General features: G+C 35.5%; 1 protein-coding gene across 1 annotated transcript in view; it reads right to left on the minus strand.

Moving 5' to 3' along the window:
* Positions 1–9,737: 9,737 nt before the first annotated feature.
* Positions 9,738–18,760, minus strand: part of PRR32 (proline rich 32) — an 81,981-nt gene continuing 72,958 nt past the window's right edge. Inside the window, exons 4-5 of the mRNA XM_024566751.4 lie at positions 10,088–10,246; positions 9,738–9,895 (exon numbers count right to left, since the gene is read on the minus strand). Coding sequence (XP_024422519.3) covers positions 9,738–9,895; positions 10,088–10,246 — 317 coding nt within the window. The remainder of the gene's footprint in view (positions 9,896–10,087; positions 10,247–18,760) is intronic.

Consider the following 18,760-nt stretch of genomic DNA (forward strand, 5'->3'; position numbering starts at 1 on the left):
TGTGTAAATATATCACAATTTTGTTATCTATTCATCTATTTGACAATTGGATAATTTCCACCTTTTGACTATTGTGAATAGGGCTGCTATGAACATGGGTGCACAAGTTTTTCTTTGAGTTCCTTTTTCAATCCTTTTGAATAATATACACTGAACTGGAATTGCTCTCACATGAAAATTGCATAGTTAGCTTTATGAGAAACTGCCAAACTGTTTTCTATAGTGGATTCAGCATTTTACATTCCTACCTACAATGCATAAAGGTTCCGATTTTGCCACATTCTCACAAACCCTTTTTTTTTATTATAACTATCCCAGTAAGAGTGAGGCGATATATCATAATGCCTTTGATTTGCATTTACCTAATGACTAGGGAGTTTGAACATGGCCATAGGCTTAATGTTTATGTCTCCCGCAAAATTCATATGTTAATTATGTAATCCCCAATATGATGGAATTTGAAAGTAGGGACCTGTGGGAGGTTATTAGGTCATGAGAACACAGCCTTCATGAATGGAATTAATGTCCTTATAAAAGAGACCCCAGAAAGCTCCTTTACCCTTTTTACCATGTGAGGCACAGCAGGAAGACAACTGTCTATGGACCAGAAAGTATGCCACTACTAGACATTGAACTTGCCAGTGCCCTGACCTTGACTTTCCAGCCTCCAGAACCGTGAGAAACACATTTCTGCCGCTTATGCCCTAACCAGTTCATAGCATTTTTTTAGCAGCCTGAACTAACACAAACATTGTTTCATGTATTCTTGACCAATTCCATATCCCCTTTGGAAAAATATCTATTCAAGTCATTTTCCTTCTTTTTATTGGGTCCCTTTTTGTTATTGAGTTGTAGGGCTTTTAATATATATTCTGGATATATGTATATTTGTGAATACTTTCTCTTGTTCTGTAGGTTGTTTTTATACTTTCTTGATAGTGTCTTTGATGAACAAGTGTTTAATTTTGATGCAGTCCATTTTACCTATTTTTTTCTTTCCTTTCTTGTGCTTTTGTTATGTCTAAGAATACATTGTCAAATGAAGATTAACTGCTATGTTCCCTTCTAAGATGTTTATGGTTTTTTAATTATTATATTTAGATCATTGATCCATTTTGAGTTAATTCTGTGTGTTAGTGGTCCAACTTAATACTTTTACATTTGGAAATCCAGTTGTCCAAGCTCATTTACTTATTTAAGAGACTGCTCTTTTCTCCTTGAACTTCAGACCATGTTCAAAAGACCATTGGATATCGATGTATGGTTTATTTCCAGAGGCTCATACTTATGCCATTGAGCCTTACGTCTATCCTTATGCTAATAACACACTATTTTTGTTACTGTAGCCTATAGTAATCAAAGCCTACAAGGCTTCAAGTAAGATTTGAAATCAGGCAATGTGTGTTCCTAGTTTTTTCTTTCTTTTTCAAAATTATTTTGGCTATTTGGGACCCTTGACAATTTCATTTTAAATTTTTAAAGGTATTGGGTTGAATTTATAGATCACTTCAGAGAATGCTGATATTTTAATAGTGTTGTCTTCTTACCTGTGAACACGGCATGCCTTTCCATTTATTTATGTCTTCTTTGATTTCCTTGAGGAATATTTTATCATTTTTAATAAATACTCTTTCCCATCCTTGCTTAAATCTCTATCTTTTAATTGGTATATTTAGATTATGTATAGTTAAAGTGATTACTGATTAATTTCAATTGATGCAAACAATTTTTGTAACTCTTCTATATATTGCCAGAGGCTTCTTTTCTTTTTTCTCTGGTTTCAATTGAGCTTTATATGATTACAAATTATGTCCTTGCTTGGCATATTAATTATTTTTCTTTTTAAAAAAGGTAGTTGTTGCCCTACAGTTTACAATACATATTATTAATTAATCTAAGCCCATCTTTAATTTACATTATTACACCTCAATGTAGTGCAGGAAACTTATAACAACAAAGTTTCATTTCCTTCCTCCTTTTTTATGATATTGTTCCCATTTACTTTGATTTTCCCTGACCTATACTCACCCAATATATGATTACTATCACTATTTCAACACTTGATTTTTAAATAAAGAATAAGAAAAAAATGTTTTTTTTACCTTCATTTATTCTTTCTCAGATGCTGTTTTTTTAAAAATGTTGATCCAAGTCTGACTTATATAATTTTCTTTCTTCTTGAAGAAAAACTTGACAATTTCCTGAAAGGCATGTCTGCTTGCAATGAGTCCCTCCATTTTTGTTGACTTGAGAAAGTAATTTTCTTTCACTTCTTTAAAAAATTTTTACACTTGTTTATTTTTTAATGTTTACTTAAATATGTTTGATATATAATATATTGGTTATATTAGTTTAAGGTGTACAATATAGAGATTCAGCACATTTATACCTTACAGTGTGGTCTCCCTATTAATTCTAGTAATCATCTGTCAGCGTGCAAATTTATTTTAATATTATAGACTGTATTCTTCTTCCCCTTTTCACCTGCTCCCTTCCGGTAACCATTCCTTTGGCTTCTGTTTCTATGAATCTGCTCTTGTTTTTGTTTTTTCATTTGTTTTGTTTTCTTTGTATTTCACATATAAGTGAAACTATACAGTATTTACCTTTCTCTGCCTGACTTATTTCACTTAAGATAACATATTCTAGATCCATCCATGTTATCACAAATGGCAAGATTTCATTCTCTTTATTGCTATGTAATATGGAATTGTGTGTGTGCCACATCTTAATCTTATTTGTAAATGATAATTTCTAAAAATACAGAATTTTAGTTTGGTGGAGTTATTTTTTTCTCTCAACAATTAACTATTTCATTCATTAACTTTTTGCCAGCGTGGTTTCTGATAATTCTGCTCTAGTTTTCATCTTTGTTCCTCCATAGATATGTTTTTACCTCTTGATTTTTGCAAGATTTTGTCCTTCTTTGGACTCTGCAGTTTGAATATGATATGTCTAAGTGGGTTTTTATTTTGTTTTGTTTGATATTTATTCTCCCTACTCTTATTTGACTTTCCTATGTCTGTAGTTTCATTTTCTATCATTAATTTTAGAAAGTTCTATACTATTTTTTAAATACCTTATTTTTTTTGTGGATATGCTGTTTATTACTTAAATACTTTTTATGCTCTTTTCTTTTTCTTCTATTTTTATTTCTATTAAACATATTACATGATTCCAAATTTTCCCCCAAATCTGGGATGTTCTGGGATTTTAAATTTCATTTTATTCCTTTTACTGTTTGCAATTTCTTTTGGGAAGTTTCTATAGATCTGGCCCCAAGCTCACTGATTCTTTCATCAGCTGTAGTTTACTGGTAAACCCATCAAAGTCATTTTTTTTTTTACTTCTAGTGTTGTTGTTTTCTAAAAATTCTTCTTTATTCTGTCTTTCCTCTTACTCGTCTGTTCTCGCCAATTGGCTCCTTTTTCCAATAGAGTTCTTAACAAAGTATACCGTCATTCCTAATTCCCTTCTGATAACTTCAAAATACCTGTAATATATGAATCTAGTCCTGGCCTTGCTTTGTCTCTTCAAACTGTGTTCTCCCCTGCCTCTGGATTAGCTTGTAAATTTTTGTTAAAAGTTGGACATCATGTATTGGGTAAAGAGACTTTCAGTGTGAGATTTTATGGGAAGCTGGGAAAAGGTTTGTTTGATATTTGTTGTAACTATAGGTGTCAGAGACTTCAAATTCCCTCTAATGTCCTTATTTCTCCCCTCTGACTTTGAGTTTTCCTGCCTCTCAGAGAACATGTGGTTTGCAGGTCTTTCATCTATAATTCACCAGTATTATAGCAGAGTTCTTTTGGTGTGTGGTAGAGTGCAGGTACCACTGTCAGTTTATTTTAAATATATAAAATGAGAATAATAAAACTACCTGGCTACCTGATAGAGTTGTTATGAGAATTAAATGAGAATCACGTGCAGTGTACATTTTAAACAGTATCTGACACAGTGAAAGCTCTTGAATGTTACTTGTTATTATAGTTATCACCATAATCATTGCTATTTGAATGGTGGGAAAACTGCATCTGATAAACATGATGAGAACCCTCTTTTGCCATATTAAGAGATAGCTTTTTGAAGTTGATAAGTATGTTTGACAAAGAACAATTTTGGATATTTTCTGATGATGTGTATGGCTGTAATTACATCGAGTATTGTACTCTATGGACTATATTTGGTCAGATTTACTCTTTTGTTCTTAATTGTCTTTTTCGGTTCATTATTCCTTTCCTCTTTCTTTCTTTTATTATTTATCTGTAAGGTATTTATTGGCTTTCTAGTATGTACCAGCATTAAGCCAGACACTATGCTAAGTCCTGAGAGTACAGTGAATAGAGTATAACTCCCATTTCTGTGAAGTTCATATCTGAGGGGAATGTTAGATCAGAAGACAAAAATAAGAATATAATACCATAAATATTACCAAAGGCACTATAAAGTGCCATAAGAATATACCTAAATGAAAACTGATCATGCATAGCTTACTCAAGAAAAATCTTCCCAGAGTATGAAGTAAATGGGAACAGCAAGGGGTATGAAAGACTATTTAGGGGGGGGGGGGTGTGCACGTGCACTTGCCTCAGAAATAGAAGTTTAGAATAGATGTGGGGAAAGGGAATTTTAAAGTCAAACCTGATTCAAGTTTTCTAGTTTGGATAAATGGGCAAAGTATGAGTTAGAGAGGAATGGAAAAAAGATTAATGGAAAACAACTCGAGAGAAACACAATTGCATAATGAATGCCTGAACACAGGGTGAGAACTTGTGATCTCAGATCCACATGACTTCAAAAGCACTTGAAATTGCAGAAGTTGAAAGTCCATAAATACTTATAAATCTTGAGAATTATAAAAATAAAAAAACACACAAATGATTGAAAATCCACCTCCCTATCAGCCATTAGAAACATGGTCATTTCGTTTGACCCCTTAACCCATTTTTATTTTAAACCTTTAGAAAAAAACAATAGTGCAACATTCCCTTTTGAATTTTAGAAAGAATTGCAGGCTACCATTTGAAAATGTATTGCTGAATCTAATTGCCACTCATGCCTTAATATGTGGTTTTTTTTCAATATACTTTACAGAACAAATACCTTTACCCACCCCCCACCCCAAGTAAAGCAAAGCATTAATATGGCAAGTGGCATTTCAAATACATAGCACAATAAAAAACAGTATCAACTATCTAGAGAGGAAATTGAGCCTCAGCACTATTATGTTGTCACATACTTCCAGTTTAGTGTTTTAGTGACCACTCACTGAATGTAAACTACCTTCAGGAAAGTACTCATATTGACTTTATGCATTCTACTGTTCCATTTCTGTGCTGAGTTTAGCTTTTTGAGATTAAAGGTAGTCCCTTTTATGTTTTTTGTCATATCTTCCTAAATAGAGAAGAAATTGGAGCAGACAGCTTTAATAACTTTCCATACAATAAGAAAATTAGGCACACGCAGAGTATAAAAAACTAGTCTAAAATTCAGCATTTTAAGTGGTAAGAGCTTGAAAATGACTAAGGTGTTATAGCTTAATAACATCTTTTGGAATCACATTTTGCACTGAAGAAGGAGGAAGAGGAAGAGGAGGAGAAGGAGAATGGAAAATGCAACTTGTGATTTGTGGGACAGTATATTCCTCTTCTGAGGATAATCTGCTACTTGTTCATTATTACATACAGCTTGCTCAGAAGCAAGCCCAGCTTTAAATTAGCATTTGCAGATGATTGCAATTCTAATTTACAGTAAGTGGGGTTAGTAATTAAAACCAATTTTGTTTGGTACTATATGGTTGTGTGAACCTTCTTCAGCTGCTCAAAGCTAACTATTAAAAAAGTTTAGAAAAAGAGAAAATTATTATTTTAATGATAAAAATATAAGCAACTTGAAAACAAGTGCATTGTTTGAAATTTTTGTTTGCTTTTTGTGTGTTTTACTGATAGGAATTATTTGAGGACAGGTAATAGATAAAATCCAAATTAAAATGTTCTGAGCCAAATATTTCTATTTTTTATTTTTGTAAACACATTAAACATTTCATGTGAAACTTGAAAATGAAAGCAATTCCAACAATTTCAGTTCTTCTGATCTGATGTCATCATAGTTCAACTTTACCCTTCCAATGTAATCATGACCTTAGACCGAGTGGAGGCAGGAGGGAAAGAAATAAGGAAAAAATAAATATAAACTATTAGAATCATTAGGAAGGTAGGATTAAAGATGCATAACCACGGCATTGAAAAGATCCCTACCTCATTTACTGGATAAATCCATGCTTTTGATACAGAGTCTAATTGAGTGCTGTTTATATATTTAGGGACTACAGTGCAATACTATTCAAAACCTTAGAGACAAGTAAATAGTGTTTCCTTGGAGAGGCAAACTGCAAAATCAGCAACCAATGGATCAGAACTGAGATAAGCAAAGTCACCTAAAGGAGAAAGAAATTGACTGTCAGACCTTTAAGACCAGATTTTTTTAATGTTCTAAATATAAATGAACAAAGTAGCAACTTGTTTTTTTTTTCTACTCTTCTTATGTTCAGTCTCAAATAGTCATTCATTGGGAATTGACAGTAGCTGGTCTCTTCTAATGAGGGACACATTCAGCATAGCCCTCCTTCAAATAAAATAGAAACAAACAGATTTGTCTTTCTGCATCAATAAGGATAATGTTGGGAAAATTAATCTTTTTTCTTTTTTTACATAGGCCATAGCTGAACTGAAGAAGGGTAAAGAGCTTTAAGTGTGATAAGCTTGTTGTCTTCAGGTAAGAATCAAATTTTAAGGGTGGGGATACAAGAACCCTAGGTAATAATAACAATTACCAATATACATTTTTATGTATTTTGCCCTTTTATTGATTTTATAAGATAATCACTGTTACCAGACCCATTTTACAAAGTGGGAACTGAGGAAGATAGAGGTTAAGTTGTTCAATGTTACATAGCTTTTGAGTGATACAAACTGGATTAGAAGTGAGGCATTCTGGCTATAGAGTTTGACAGAAATAACATTGCAAGATCTCGTAGTGTCCAGGGATATGAAGTTCTAGAAATACCATTGGGAATAAGGACAACACCAGTTGTTTCTGTTTGTCTTAAGAGAATCAGCAGACATCTTTGAACTATATAGCCAGAAAAAAGTGTCAGTGTCAGTAGCAATTGGAATTTTAATTAAGTCAAAGAGATTTAAACAAGTTAAAGAAATATATTCAATATTAAACAATGTTGTCAGCAACAAAATGGGGGACCCAAGGTGCACAGAATAAGGTCCTAAGTAAAAGAGTTAGGGTCTCAAATGAAACAATAAATAAGTAGTATGGAGCTGAATTAAGAGAGCTACTAACCAGCTTCTATTAAACCATGTAATAACTAGATTTGTCAGCATTTCAATGTTTTAATTTGATGCATAGGATTATAGTTTCATATCACACTGAATTCCCTATGTTTATGCTGAGAAGTATGTTCAAATATTTTTGCAACTATGAGGTTGTACCTTTATGAATAAGTTTCTCATGGCCCAGAAAGATTTATTTCTGCAGTTGTCATATATATAATTAGAAAGCAGCCATAAGAATGTGACTCTCATGTTAATTTTTTTATTATTATTTTAATTTCCTTTATTTTATTATTGGAAAATTTATTTCTAAGATTAGAATAAACTAAAATTAATTTTAGTAGAGGAAGCATAAATTCAAATATATGGTTGATGTCTTTCAAAATTTGCTTAAAGTTTCCTTCACATATGATAATTAGACTTCAAGAATATGGATTTGCTTGACACCCTTTTGAAGGTAGCACCTGTCAACCCACAGCACTGTTTTGATCCTTATCATTGCAACATGGAATAAAATAAATATAATTTATATGTTTATGTTCATTAGTCTGTTGCACCATTTAAACTTCAGAATTTAATTAAAAATACTCAGAATGATTTAATTGGAACCAGGTTTTTCAGTTTGCATTTTCTTGAAAAATCAGACCATTTCCACATATAGATCAAATAATATCATTTTATGTGATATTTTTCAAGTACATATTTCAAGTAAACACCCCTCTGCGGTAATATAAACTGTCATAAATTATATTTCTGAAAGTTACACGAACAATATATCATTAAATATGGGCACACAAATAAGTAAAGTGCATGGCTTATTTATGTAATTATTCAGGAAATTCAACATTGGTTTCTAGTGCAATAAAAAAGGATGTTGCCAGAGGATATAAAGCACACTGCTCCATCAGTAGTGTTGCTTTAATCTGGAAGCAGCTATAATTTAAAAACTGAAGGTTGAGTCTCTTCATACATCTGCTAGTTAAGATGATTTCCTTACTACTATTAGTTTACAGGCTTTGTTGTGATTTGGAGAATTACAATGCCCATAACAGACCTTCTTAATCCTCCCCTTTTTTATTTTTGTCTAAACAATACCAACAATGAGTTGAGGCATTCTCTTTTACAATTCTACCTGCCATTAGAAAGTGAAAAATGAGCCAGGGAATTGGAAGTTGGATTTTTTTTCTCCCTGATTGATTCAAATATAGGCTACATCAGATAAAATTAGAGAAAATGCAGCATTTAAGGTTTTACTATGATAAATTACTGATTGAAAACTCCTTACCCACGGATAAGTAATTTTCTCATGAAAGAGCAAAGTTAATCCTTTCTACGTGCTAGCAAAAAATGTAAAGCATTTACTGAAAATAAACGGAGGTACTCTTTGGGTAACTATGTAACCAGAACTTTGAAACCACATCAGAAGCTGCCACTACTGCAGTCATATGTCCTTTAATGATGTGGATGCATTCTAAGAAATGCATCTTTGCCAATTTCATCATTGTACAAACATCAAAGAGTGCACTAGTGAATTACACAAACCTGAATGGCCCGGCCTACCACACACCTGCGCCACATCTTATAGCCTATTACTCCTAGACTACAAGACTGAACAGCATGATACTTACTGAATACTGTAGGCAATTATAACACAGTGATAAATATTTGTATGTCTGAACACAGAAAAGGTACAGTAAAAATAGAGAATAAAGAATAAAAATGGTACACTTGTGCAAGACAATTATGAATGGAGCTTACAGGACTGCAGGTGGCTCTGGGTGAGTCAGTGAGTGAGTGGGGAGTGAATGTCAAGGCCGAGGATACTACTGCACACTACTGTAGGCTTTCTACACACTGTACATTTAAGCTACACTAAAATTTATTTTAAATATTTCAAATTAATAATAAATTAATGTTAGCTTATTGAAACTATTTTACTTTATAAACTTTTAAATTTTGCAAAATTTTTGGGTTTTTAGTAACACTTAGATTAAAATATGAACACTTGGTACAGCTGTACAAAAGATGTTCTTTCCTTCCTTATATCCTTATGCTGTAGGCTTTTTTCCTAATAAAAATATGTGGGTTTTTTTCCCTTCAAACTTCTCAAATTTTTTGTTAAAAACGAAGACACAGCCCTGGCCGGCATGGCTCAGTTGGTTGAGAGTCATCCTGCAAAGCCAAAGGTTGCTGCTTGGATTCCCGGGCAGTAAACACGCTTGGAGTGTGTGCCTGGTTCCCATTTGGGGTGCATGCAAGAGGCAACCTATCAATATTTTTTTTGTCACATCAATGTTTCTCTCCCTCTGTTTCTTCCTAACTTTACCTCTCTCTAAAATAAATAAATACATTTTTTAAAAAAATGAAGACACAAACACACACTTCACCGAAAGCCTACGGAGGTTGAGGATCATCAATATCACTGTCTTCCACCTCCACATCTTGTCCCAATGGACGGTTTTCAGAGGCAATAACAGGTCTGAACTTGCTATCTCCTGTGATAATAATAGCTTCTTCTAAAGTACCTCCTAAACGACCTCCCTGAGGCTCTCCTTAAGGAGATGTCACTTTTGTCAGAACTATGTCCGTGGTTGTTTACTTGGTTAGTTTATTTGTTTGTTTTTCATCATATATTTGCTTGTAAGCAGACAATACACCATGAACCTTTCAGTGTTGCAGTCCATGTTTTCAAACTTTTTAAAGAGATTGTTGAGATGTGCAAAAGCTTTGGCTAAACCCTTTACTGTAAATTTTCTTGGGGTGTATGTCTTCTTTTTCCTCTCCAGTAGTTTCCTTTTCCCTAGATTCTTCATCAGTTATGAGTTTTTGTTCCAATTCCAATAATTTTTCATTAGTCAGTTTCACAGGAACTACCACCAGGAACTCCACAATGGCACCTTCATCTACACCCAGGTTAAAGTTCCCATCTCAACCACAGCGTTATTGACTTTTGCAACCTCCTCATCCTTGATAAAGCCATTAAAATCGTGGATGACCCCTGACTGGTGTGGTTCAGTTTTTCTGACATTGTCCCACAAAGCAAAAGGTCATTGTTTTTCACTCGCATTGATGTTTCTTTCCCTCTCTTTCTCTTGCCTTTTGCCAATCTTTAAAAATAAATTTAAATGTCCTAGCTGGTGTGGCATGGATTGAATGCCAGCCTGAAAAACAAAGGGTCTCAAGTTTGATTCCCAGTCAGGACACATGCCTGTGTTTTGGGCCAGATCCTCAGTGCAGGGGCGGAAAAGACAACTACACGTTGATGTTTCTCTCCCTCTCTTTCTCCCTCTCTTCCCCTGTCGAAAAATAAATAATAAAATATATTTTTTTAATTGAAAAATAATAATTTAAAGTCATGAAAGAACATCTTCAGTGCCTTCTTCCAGATGCCACCCATAAACTCCTTGGTTACATTGCCCCAAGCCCAAGCATCATCACTGACAGATGTTGTAATCCTTCCAGAACTGCATCAGTGTCTTCTTCAGTTGCAGCAATAACTTGGGCATAAGTTCTTCTTAAGAAGGAAGCCTTAAAAGCTGCTGTAACTTCTTGATCTATTGGTTGGATCAAAGACAATGTATTTGGGAAAAGAAACACTACTTTGATATTGGGATAAAGATTACCAATAAAAGGAGGATGTCCACGAGTATTATCAACATTAAGTAAAATCTTGAAATGTGTGTCTTTCTCCAAAGAGTACTTCTGCATTTTGCTGGCATAACAATTCAGGAGGGCATATTGGAGGACCTGGGTCATCCACGGCTTCTTACTGCTCCTGTAGTATACTGACAGTGTGTTCAGACTGATATTCCTGGAGGCACTGGGGTTTGCTCTGCGCCAGATTACAAAAGGTTTCAATTTGTAGCCTGCAACATTGTTCCCAAGGAAGATTGTTACCCTGTTCTCAAAAGAATTGCAATGTGGCATTCACTTCTCTTCCTTATGTATGAAATTCCTTTCAGGCATTTATTTCCAGAATAGGGAGTGTTTATCCATATTTAATATTTGATCCACAGTCAGCTTATCTAAAATTTCCAAAACTTCTTCAGCTGCCTTCATATCATCACTTGCAGACTCACCACTTACTTTCACATTATGTAATGAAGAATGATTCTTGAAATTATATAAACCAATCAATATTTCTCTCATATCAATGTTTCTCTCCCTATCTTTCTCCATCCCTTGCCCTCTCTCTAAAAATAAACAAAAATAATAATAATTTAAAGTCATGAGTGATCCTCTTGACTGCCTTCTTATAAATTAAAAGTGTACACTCTATGTTGGAGAGGATGTAGAGAAAAGGGAACGCTAGTGCACTGTTGGTGGGAATGCAGACTGGTGAGGCCACTGTGGAAAACAGTATGGAGTTTCCTCAGAAAACTAAAAATGGAACTGCCCTTTGACCCAGCAATTCCGCTGCTGGGATTATACCCTAAGAACCCTGAAACACCAATCCAAGAGAACCTATGCACCCCAATGTTCATGGCAGCACAATTTACAATAGCCAAGTACTGGAAGCAACCTAAGTGCCCATCAGCAAACTAGTGGATCCAAAAACTATGGTACATTTACACAATGGAATTCTATGCAGCAGAGAGAAAGAAGGAGCTTATACCCTTTGCAACGGCATGGATGGAACTAGAGAGCATTATGCTAAGTGAAATAAGCCAGGCGGTGAGGGACAAATACCATGTGATCTCACCTTTAACTGGAACATAATCAACAAAAGAAAAAAGCAAACAAAATATAACAAGAGACATTGAAATTAAGAACATTGTAACAATAGCCAGAGGGGAGTGGGGAGGGGATAGTGGGGACAGGGGTCTATAGGAGCTACTATAAAGGACACAAGGACAAAATGAAGGGGGAGGGTAGAGGTGGGGGAGGGAGGTGAGACTGGCTGGGGTGGGGTGGAGGGAAGGGGAGAAAATGCAGACAATTGTAACTGAATAAAAATAAATAAATAATTTTTTAAATTAAAAATGTAAAAAGGTGTATACTGGAAACAAATAATAAAATGCATCCTAAATACCTAAAGCAGTAATATATTTATTTGCTGTCATCATCAAGCATTGAATACTGGACATAACTGTGCTGTGCTTTTATACCACGGACAGTGCAGTAGGTTTGTTTACACCAGCATCACCACAGGCATGCGAGTAATGTGTTGCACTGTGGCATTATGACAGCTGTGACATCACCAGGCAGTAGGAATTTTTAACTTTATTTTATTTTATTGTGTTAAAGTCATATTTTATTGTTTATTCTATTGCAATTGTCCCAATTCTTACCCATTGGCCCCTCATCTCACCCTTACATCCCTTGGGCAACCCCACAGCATCGTCCAAATCCATGGGTCATGCATATGTGTTCTTTAGCTCCTATATTGCCTATGCTGTACTTTGTATCCCCATGACTATATTGTGACTACCAATTTATACTTCTTAATCTCCTCACCTTTTTCACCTATCACCCAGACCACCTCCTATCTGGCAACCATCAAAACCTTTTCTTTATCTATGATTCCATTTACGTTTGCTCAATTGTTTATTTTGTTTTCTACATTCAATTGTTGATAGATACGTTTTTATTGTCATTTTATTGTTCATATTTTTATATTCATATAATTTTGATCTTCTTCATATAATACTGATTTGGTGGTGAGGAACTCCTTTAGCTTTTTCTGATCTGGGAATCTCTTTATCTGTCCTTTGACTCTAAATTATAGCTGTGCTGGATAATCTTGGTCATGAGCCCTTGCTTTTTATCACTTTGAATATTTCTTGCCAATTCCTTCTAGCCTGCAGCTGACAGTCTTATGGGAGCAGCCTTGTAGGTAACTAACTGCTTTTCTTTTCCTGATTTTAAGATTGTTTTTCTTTAACCTTTGGTATTTCAATTATGATGTGTCTTGGTGTGGGCCTTTACAGGTTCTACTTGTTTAAGACTCTCTGTGCTTCCTAGACTTGTATAATTTATTTTCTTCACAAGTTAGGGAAGTTTTCTATCATTATTTTTTAAAAATAGGTTTCAATTTCTTTTTCTATTTCTCCACCTGGCACCCCCTTGATGCAACTGCTGGTACACTTGAAGTTGTCCCAGAAGCTCCTTACACTATCCTCATTTTTTTGGATTATCTGTTCTTGTTTTTCTGATTGGGCATTTTTAGCTTCTTTATATTCCAAATTGCTGATTATAATTCTTGCCTTTATCCATTCCACTCTTGATTCCTGTAAATTGTTCTTTATTTCAATTAGTGCATCTTTCATTTCTGACTAGATCTCTTTTATGTGATCAAGGTCCTCACTAAGTTCATTGAGCATCCTTATAACCAAGGTTTTGAACTCTGCATCTGATTGATTGCTTATCTTCATTTTGTTTAGTTCTTTTTCTGAAGTTTTGATCTGTTCTTTCATTTGGGCCATGTTTCTTTGTCTCCTCATTTTGGCAGCCTCCCTGTGTTTGTTTGTGTGTATTAGGTAGGGCTGCTTTGACTCTGTGTCTTGGTAATGTGGCCTAATGTAGTAGGTGCCCTGTGTGATCCAGTGGTATGCCGCCCCATCACCCAAGCTGGGTACGCAAAGTGTGCCTACCATGTCAGGTATGTGAACCCTCCTCTTGTAGTTGAACCTCGATTGCATGTCCAAGGTCAGCCATTGCATGTATTCTGTCTGGGTCCACCCAGCACAAGCTACAAAGGAGTCTGTAGATGGCTGCTACTTGTGCCAGGCTTGGAGGTGCTCAGGTGAAGCTGTGAAACAAGTCCAGCTGCTGCTACTGCCAAACCTAGGGCCACTTATTGGGATGTATGGGGCTTGCTGAGGCCAGATGCTACTTATTTGAGAGAATTTAGGAACCCTGAAGCATGAGTCAGACAAGCAATTTATATGGAAAAGCTACTGGAAACAGCTTGGCTGGGCCTGAAAGTTGGATGTGGCAGGGCCTCAGGGAATGACCAAGATGGGGACAGCAGTGTCAGGTTGATGGAGTCTCAGGTATGGCCTCCACCTGCTAGCTGGCTCTTAGGAGAGAGGGCTCAAACAAGGAACAGTGGTCTCTGCCAACATTTCGCTCTGGGAGGAAGTTGTCCCCAACTATTGCCCTGATAGTAGACAGTTCACTTCCTCCCTGTGTTTCTCTAGTGCCTTTCAAACTGCTGTCCACACACTGGACCTCAGAGAGAGTTAGTCTGAATAAGTGTCTGTGCAAGCCCTTTAAGAGGAACTGCCTGGAACTCTAGTAGTTTCTGTCTCCTCCCAGCCACCCTCCCATCTGGCAGCCATCAAAATGTTCCCTGTATCTATGATTATGTTTGTGTTCCATGACTGCATCCCTCCTACCAGTCTCAATGTGGTTTCTTCTTTAATTCTATAGTTGTAGGGCTTACATTCAGCTCAATTTCTGGGGGTTCTGAATGATGGCTATTCTATAGTTTTGTTGTAATTTTGGTGTGGTTGTGCAAGGAAGTGAGCCATGTTTAGCCATGCCACCATCTTGACCAGAAGTTTAACTCTATTTTGACCTATGGGATCACTGTTGTATATGTGGTCTGTTGTTGACTGAGCTGTCATTATGTGGCACATGACTGTACCCTATTTAACTGTTATACTGTGTGTTGTTTTGATGCTGCAGGTTTTAGCTGCTTACAGACTTCAGTTTTATAATTTTATAATTTATAAGGACTCTGTCTAAGGCACATACCTGTACAGTGCTTGAACAAATAGACTATTTTGGTACTTCTACAAAGAAACAAATATTTTATTACATCTTATTTAAACATATGTATACTATTTCTACCTTTGTTTGGAAAATAATATGGCATAGATTTAGGTTTTATCATGTTTCAAAAACATTCCAAAGATCACTGCATACATCTCTGAAGACTATGGCTTATCATACACAAGTGTTTTTCCATTTATATTCAAAATGAAATAGTAACATAAGTGTCAATCAATAAAGGCCAAGTAATTTGGCCATTGTAGAAATGAGTTATTATAATATTGAATGATTGGAGGTTCCATGAGCAGAAATTCTACTTGTTTACCACTACTTCAAAGTCTCAGGCCAGTCATGCCACTACCCACGTCAGAATTATTTTTGAGATTGTATAATGATGCTAAAGATAACCACAGAACCTTGAGATTTCTCAAATATAAAACTAAAACATATTTGATATAGTCAGAGAACTTTTAACATCAATCCTAGAAGAGTAAAATAGTAAAAACCTGCATTTCAAGTGAATCTAAATAATTTGGCATCTGTTTTTATTAAAAGAGTAGAAGTTACTAAAAGGCAAGGGTTATGTCATACAATTTTGTAGCCACCAAAGAAACTAGTAAACAGTAAATGAATTTTTAGTGAGAATGCTCTACAAGTGAAGCTAAATATTTACTGCATTGAAAGTACAACTACCTTATGACCAAGCAATCCCACTTCTGAGTATTTATCCAAAGAAGTAGCTAGCATAAGGAAACAACCTAAGTGCCCATCAATAGACAAGTGAATAGAAAAGCTGTGGTACATATATACAATGGAATGTTATATGGTCATTAAAAAAATGGAATCTTACCATTTGTGACAAACATGGATAGGCCAAAAGGGTATTACGCTAAGTGAGATAAGTCAGTCAGAGAAGACAAATACTGTATGATTTCACTTGTTTGTGGAATTTAAAGAACAATATAAACAACCAAACAAAAATCAAACACATTCATAGATACACAGAACAGACTGATGGTTGCCAGAAGGGTGGGGAAATGGGTGTAAATGTGAATGGATTAAGAAGTACAGATTAGTAATTACAATATAGTCCTGGGGATATAAAATAGATCATAAGAAATATAGTCAATAATATTGTAATAACTATGTATGGAGACAGGTAGATATTAGACATGATGAATATCACTTCTTAAATTATATAAATGTCTAAGCACTATTCTGTACATCTAAAACTAATATAAAATAATATTATATGTCAAATTTAATTGAAAAAAATGTACTGCACATAACTTCATATATTTCACTTACTTTATACCAAAACTTATGTGCCATGCTGTGCCAAAGTGAGGACAAATAAGTTTTGGAGAGCCCAAGTATCCTTTTACTATTCAATATAGTCAAAATGTCAGGCATGATTCAAGATGAAATGGTATTGTTGGAGTCGGTTTTTAATCAGTAGGAAAATTTCTGCTCCCACACTAATAAGTCATAGTCAACTAAGGCAATGTGTCCCATGAATTGTATGTGTGCTGTTCAAAAGGCGTTATTCCAGGAAGTCTTCATATTTTATTTCGTTCATGAAAGTTTAATTGATGTGTACTACTGGCAGCTGAACAATGAAATTTGGAATAAACTCTGTGTGTGTGTGTGTGTGTGTGTGTGTAGAAAGAATTGAGAAAGACAGACAGAGAGCATTTTTCAGGCAAACAATTTATTACAATATCAGCTTGTATCATGATAAAATATCTTATATCTCTTTAAAATATGTGTTTTCTATTCCATTTTTACAACTTTTGAGTTGTAAAAAGTAGAATGAATTAAAAGAAATATTATGAAACAACTTTAAAGACTTGACACATACAAAAGTTTTTTCACAAACCTCATTATGTAGACAAAGTTATTGAAACTACAATTGAAGAACTTTGTTAACCCTAGGAAACATATATTGTCTTGTGTTCCTATATTTTTTAAAGATTTTATTTATTTATTTTAGACAGAGGAGAAGGGAGGGAGAGAGAGAGAGGGAGAGAAACATCAGTGTGTGCTTGCCTCTCACATGCACCCCTACTGGGGACCTGGCCGCAACCCAGGCATGTACCCTGACTTGGAATCGAATTAGTGACCCTTTAGTTCACAGGCCGATGCTCAGTACATTGATCCACATCAGCCAGGGTGTGTTCCAATATTTTTAATAAATACATTATATACTTAAGTATATAGTCCCAATGAAGTCTGAATACATAAATGAAATGCATAGTTTACTGATACCACATTATAGTATATGATAAGTCCAATGGCATTAAACAGTGTATTCAATGTGATGTCCCTCATTAATAATGCCTAGGTCAATGTATTGTGCAAAATTACAATGGATACTGTACATGAATTCATTTTTATCAGTCTCAGCATATATATTCATGATGTGCTTCCTTGGCATGATTTGCCTCTCTGATTCCTGTGCCACTATTATACCCTGGAAGAAATAACTAAGTAGATGCTATTGGTTCAAAATAATGATAATATTGGAATGATGACAGGGGTGTGACAGTGGAGAGATCCCCTTCATCTCTCCCCTTGAATGTTCAACAATTTGGCCCTAGCCAGTGTGGCTGAGTTGGTTGGGTGTTGTCCCACAAACCAAAAGATCGTCAGTTCAATTCCAGGTTAGGGCACATGCCGATGTAAGTTTGGTCCCCAGTTGGAGCACATACAGGATGCAACTAATTGATGTTTCTCTCTCATATTGATATTTCTCTCCCTCTCTTTCTCTCTCCCTTCCTTTCGCTCAAAATGAAGGAAGGAAGGGAGGGAGGGAAGGAGGCAGGGAGGGAGGGAGGCAGGGAGGGAGAGAGGAAGTGAAAGAAAATTCAACACTTCGAACAGTTATCAGAGCAAAGGACTCCCTGCTCAAAGCACAGGCACACCTGAGAGATCTGCACATTGAAGCATCTAAAGCTGGGCAAGGAAACACAAATGGTACAGGCAAGAAGGGCTCAGATGAGCCACAGATGCAGTCCAGCAGCCAGAAGCTTACGGCAGGGCACAGGAAGGAGAGAGGAAAGTCAGGTTGTGACTGATGCTTCCCTCATCCAGGAGGAGCAAAAAAACTTGGTAGGCATTCCTGCAGAAGTGGGCAGCATAAGTTGCGGCTGAGACTAGAGGCCTGGGCAAGGAAACAGTACTGTGGGTTACAGCCACGGTTGTCCAGTGGTCGGCATTCCAGAGAAACAAAGTCATGAAGCTCCACCATTGCAGAGCTGCCCAGAACGTGCTTCCCTTTGCCCTTGGAGTTTGATTGTAGAACATATTAGCTGCAAACCTGAGAACTAGAAATAAAAAATCATGATATCCCCCTGAGTAAAAGACAAAGAACAAATTTTCAAAGCAATCAAGGAAAAGAAGGAAGTAACCTATAAAAGAGAGCATATTAGGTTATTGTTGACTTCGCAACAGAAACTCTACAAGCCAGAAGTGAATGGAACCTGATATTCAAACTATTGAAAGAGAGAAATTACAAGCCAACAATAGTATATACAAGCCAGCAACTTTATCCTTTAAATATGAAGGAGGAATAAAGGTTTTTCAAGACATGCTGAAGCTAAGGGAATTTATCACCAGAAGACCTCCATTGAAAGAAAAATGCATGGGGGTTTTCTACCTGAAAAAAATTCACAAACATATGAGGAAGATAACCAACA

The sequence above is a fragment of the Desmodus rotundus genome, chromosome X (assembly GCF_022682495.2).
Source record: "Desmodus rotundus isolate HL8 chromosome X, HLdesRot8A.1, whole genome shotgun sequence".
NCBI lineage: Eukaryota > Metazoa > Chordata > Mammalia > Chiroptera > Phyllostomidae > Desmodus > Desmodus rotundus.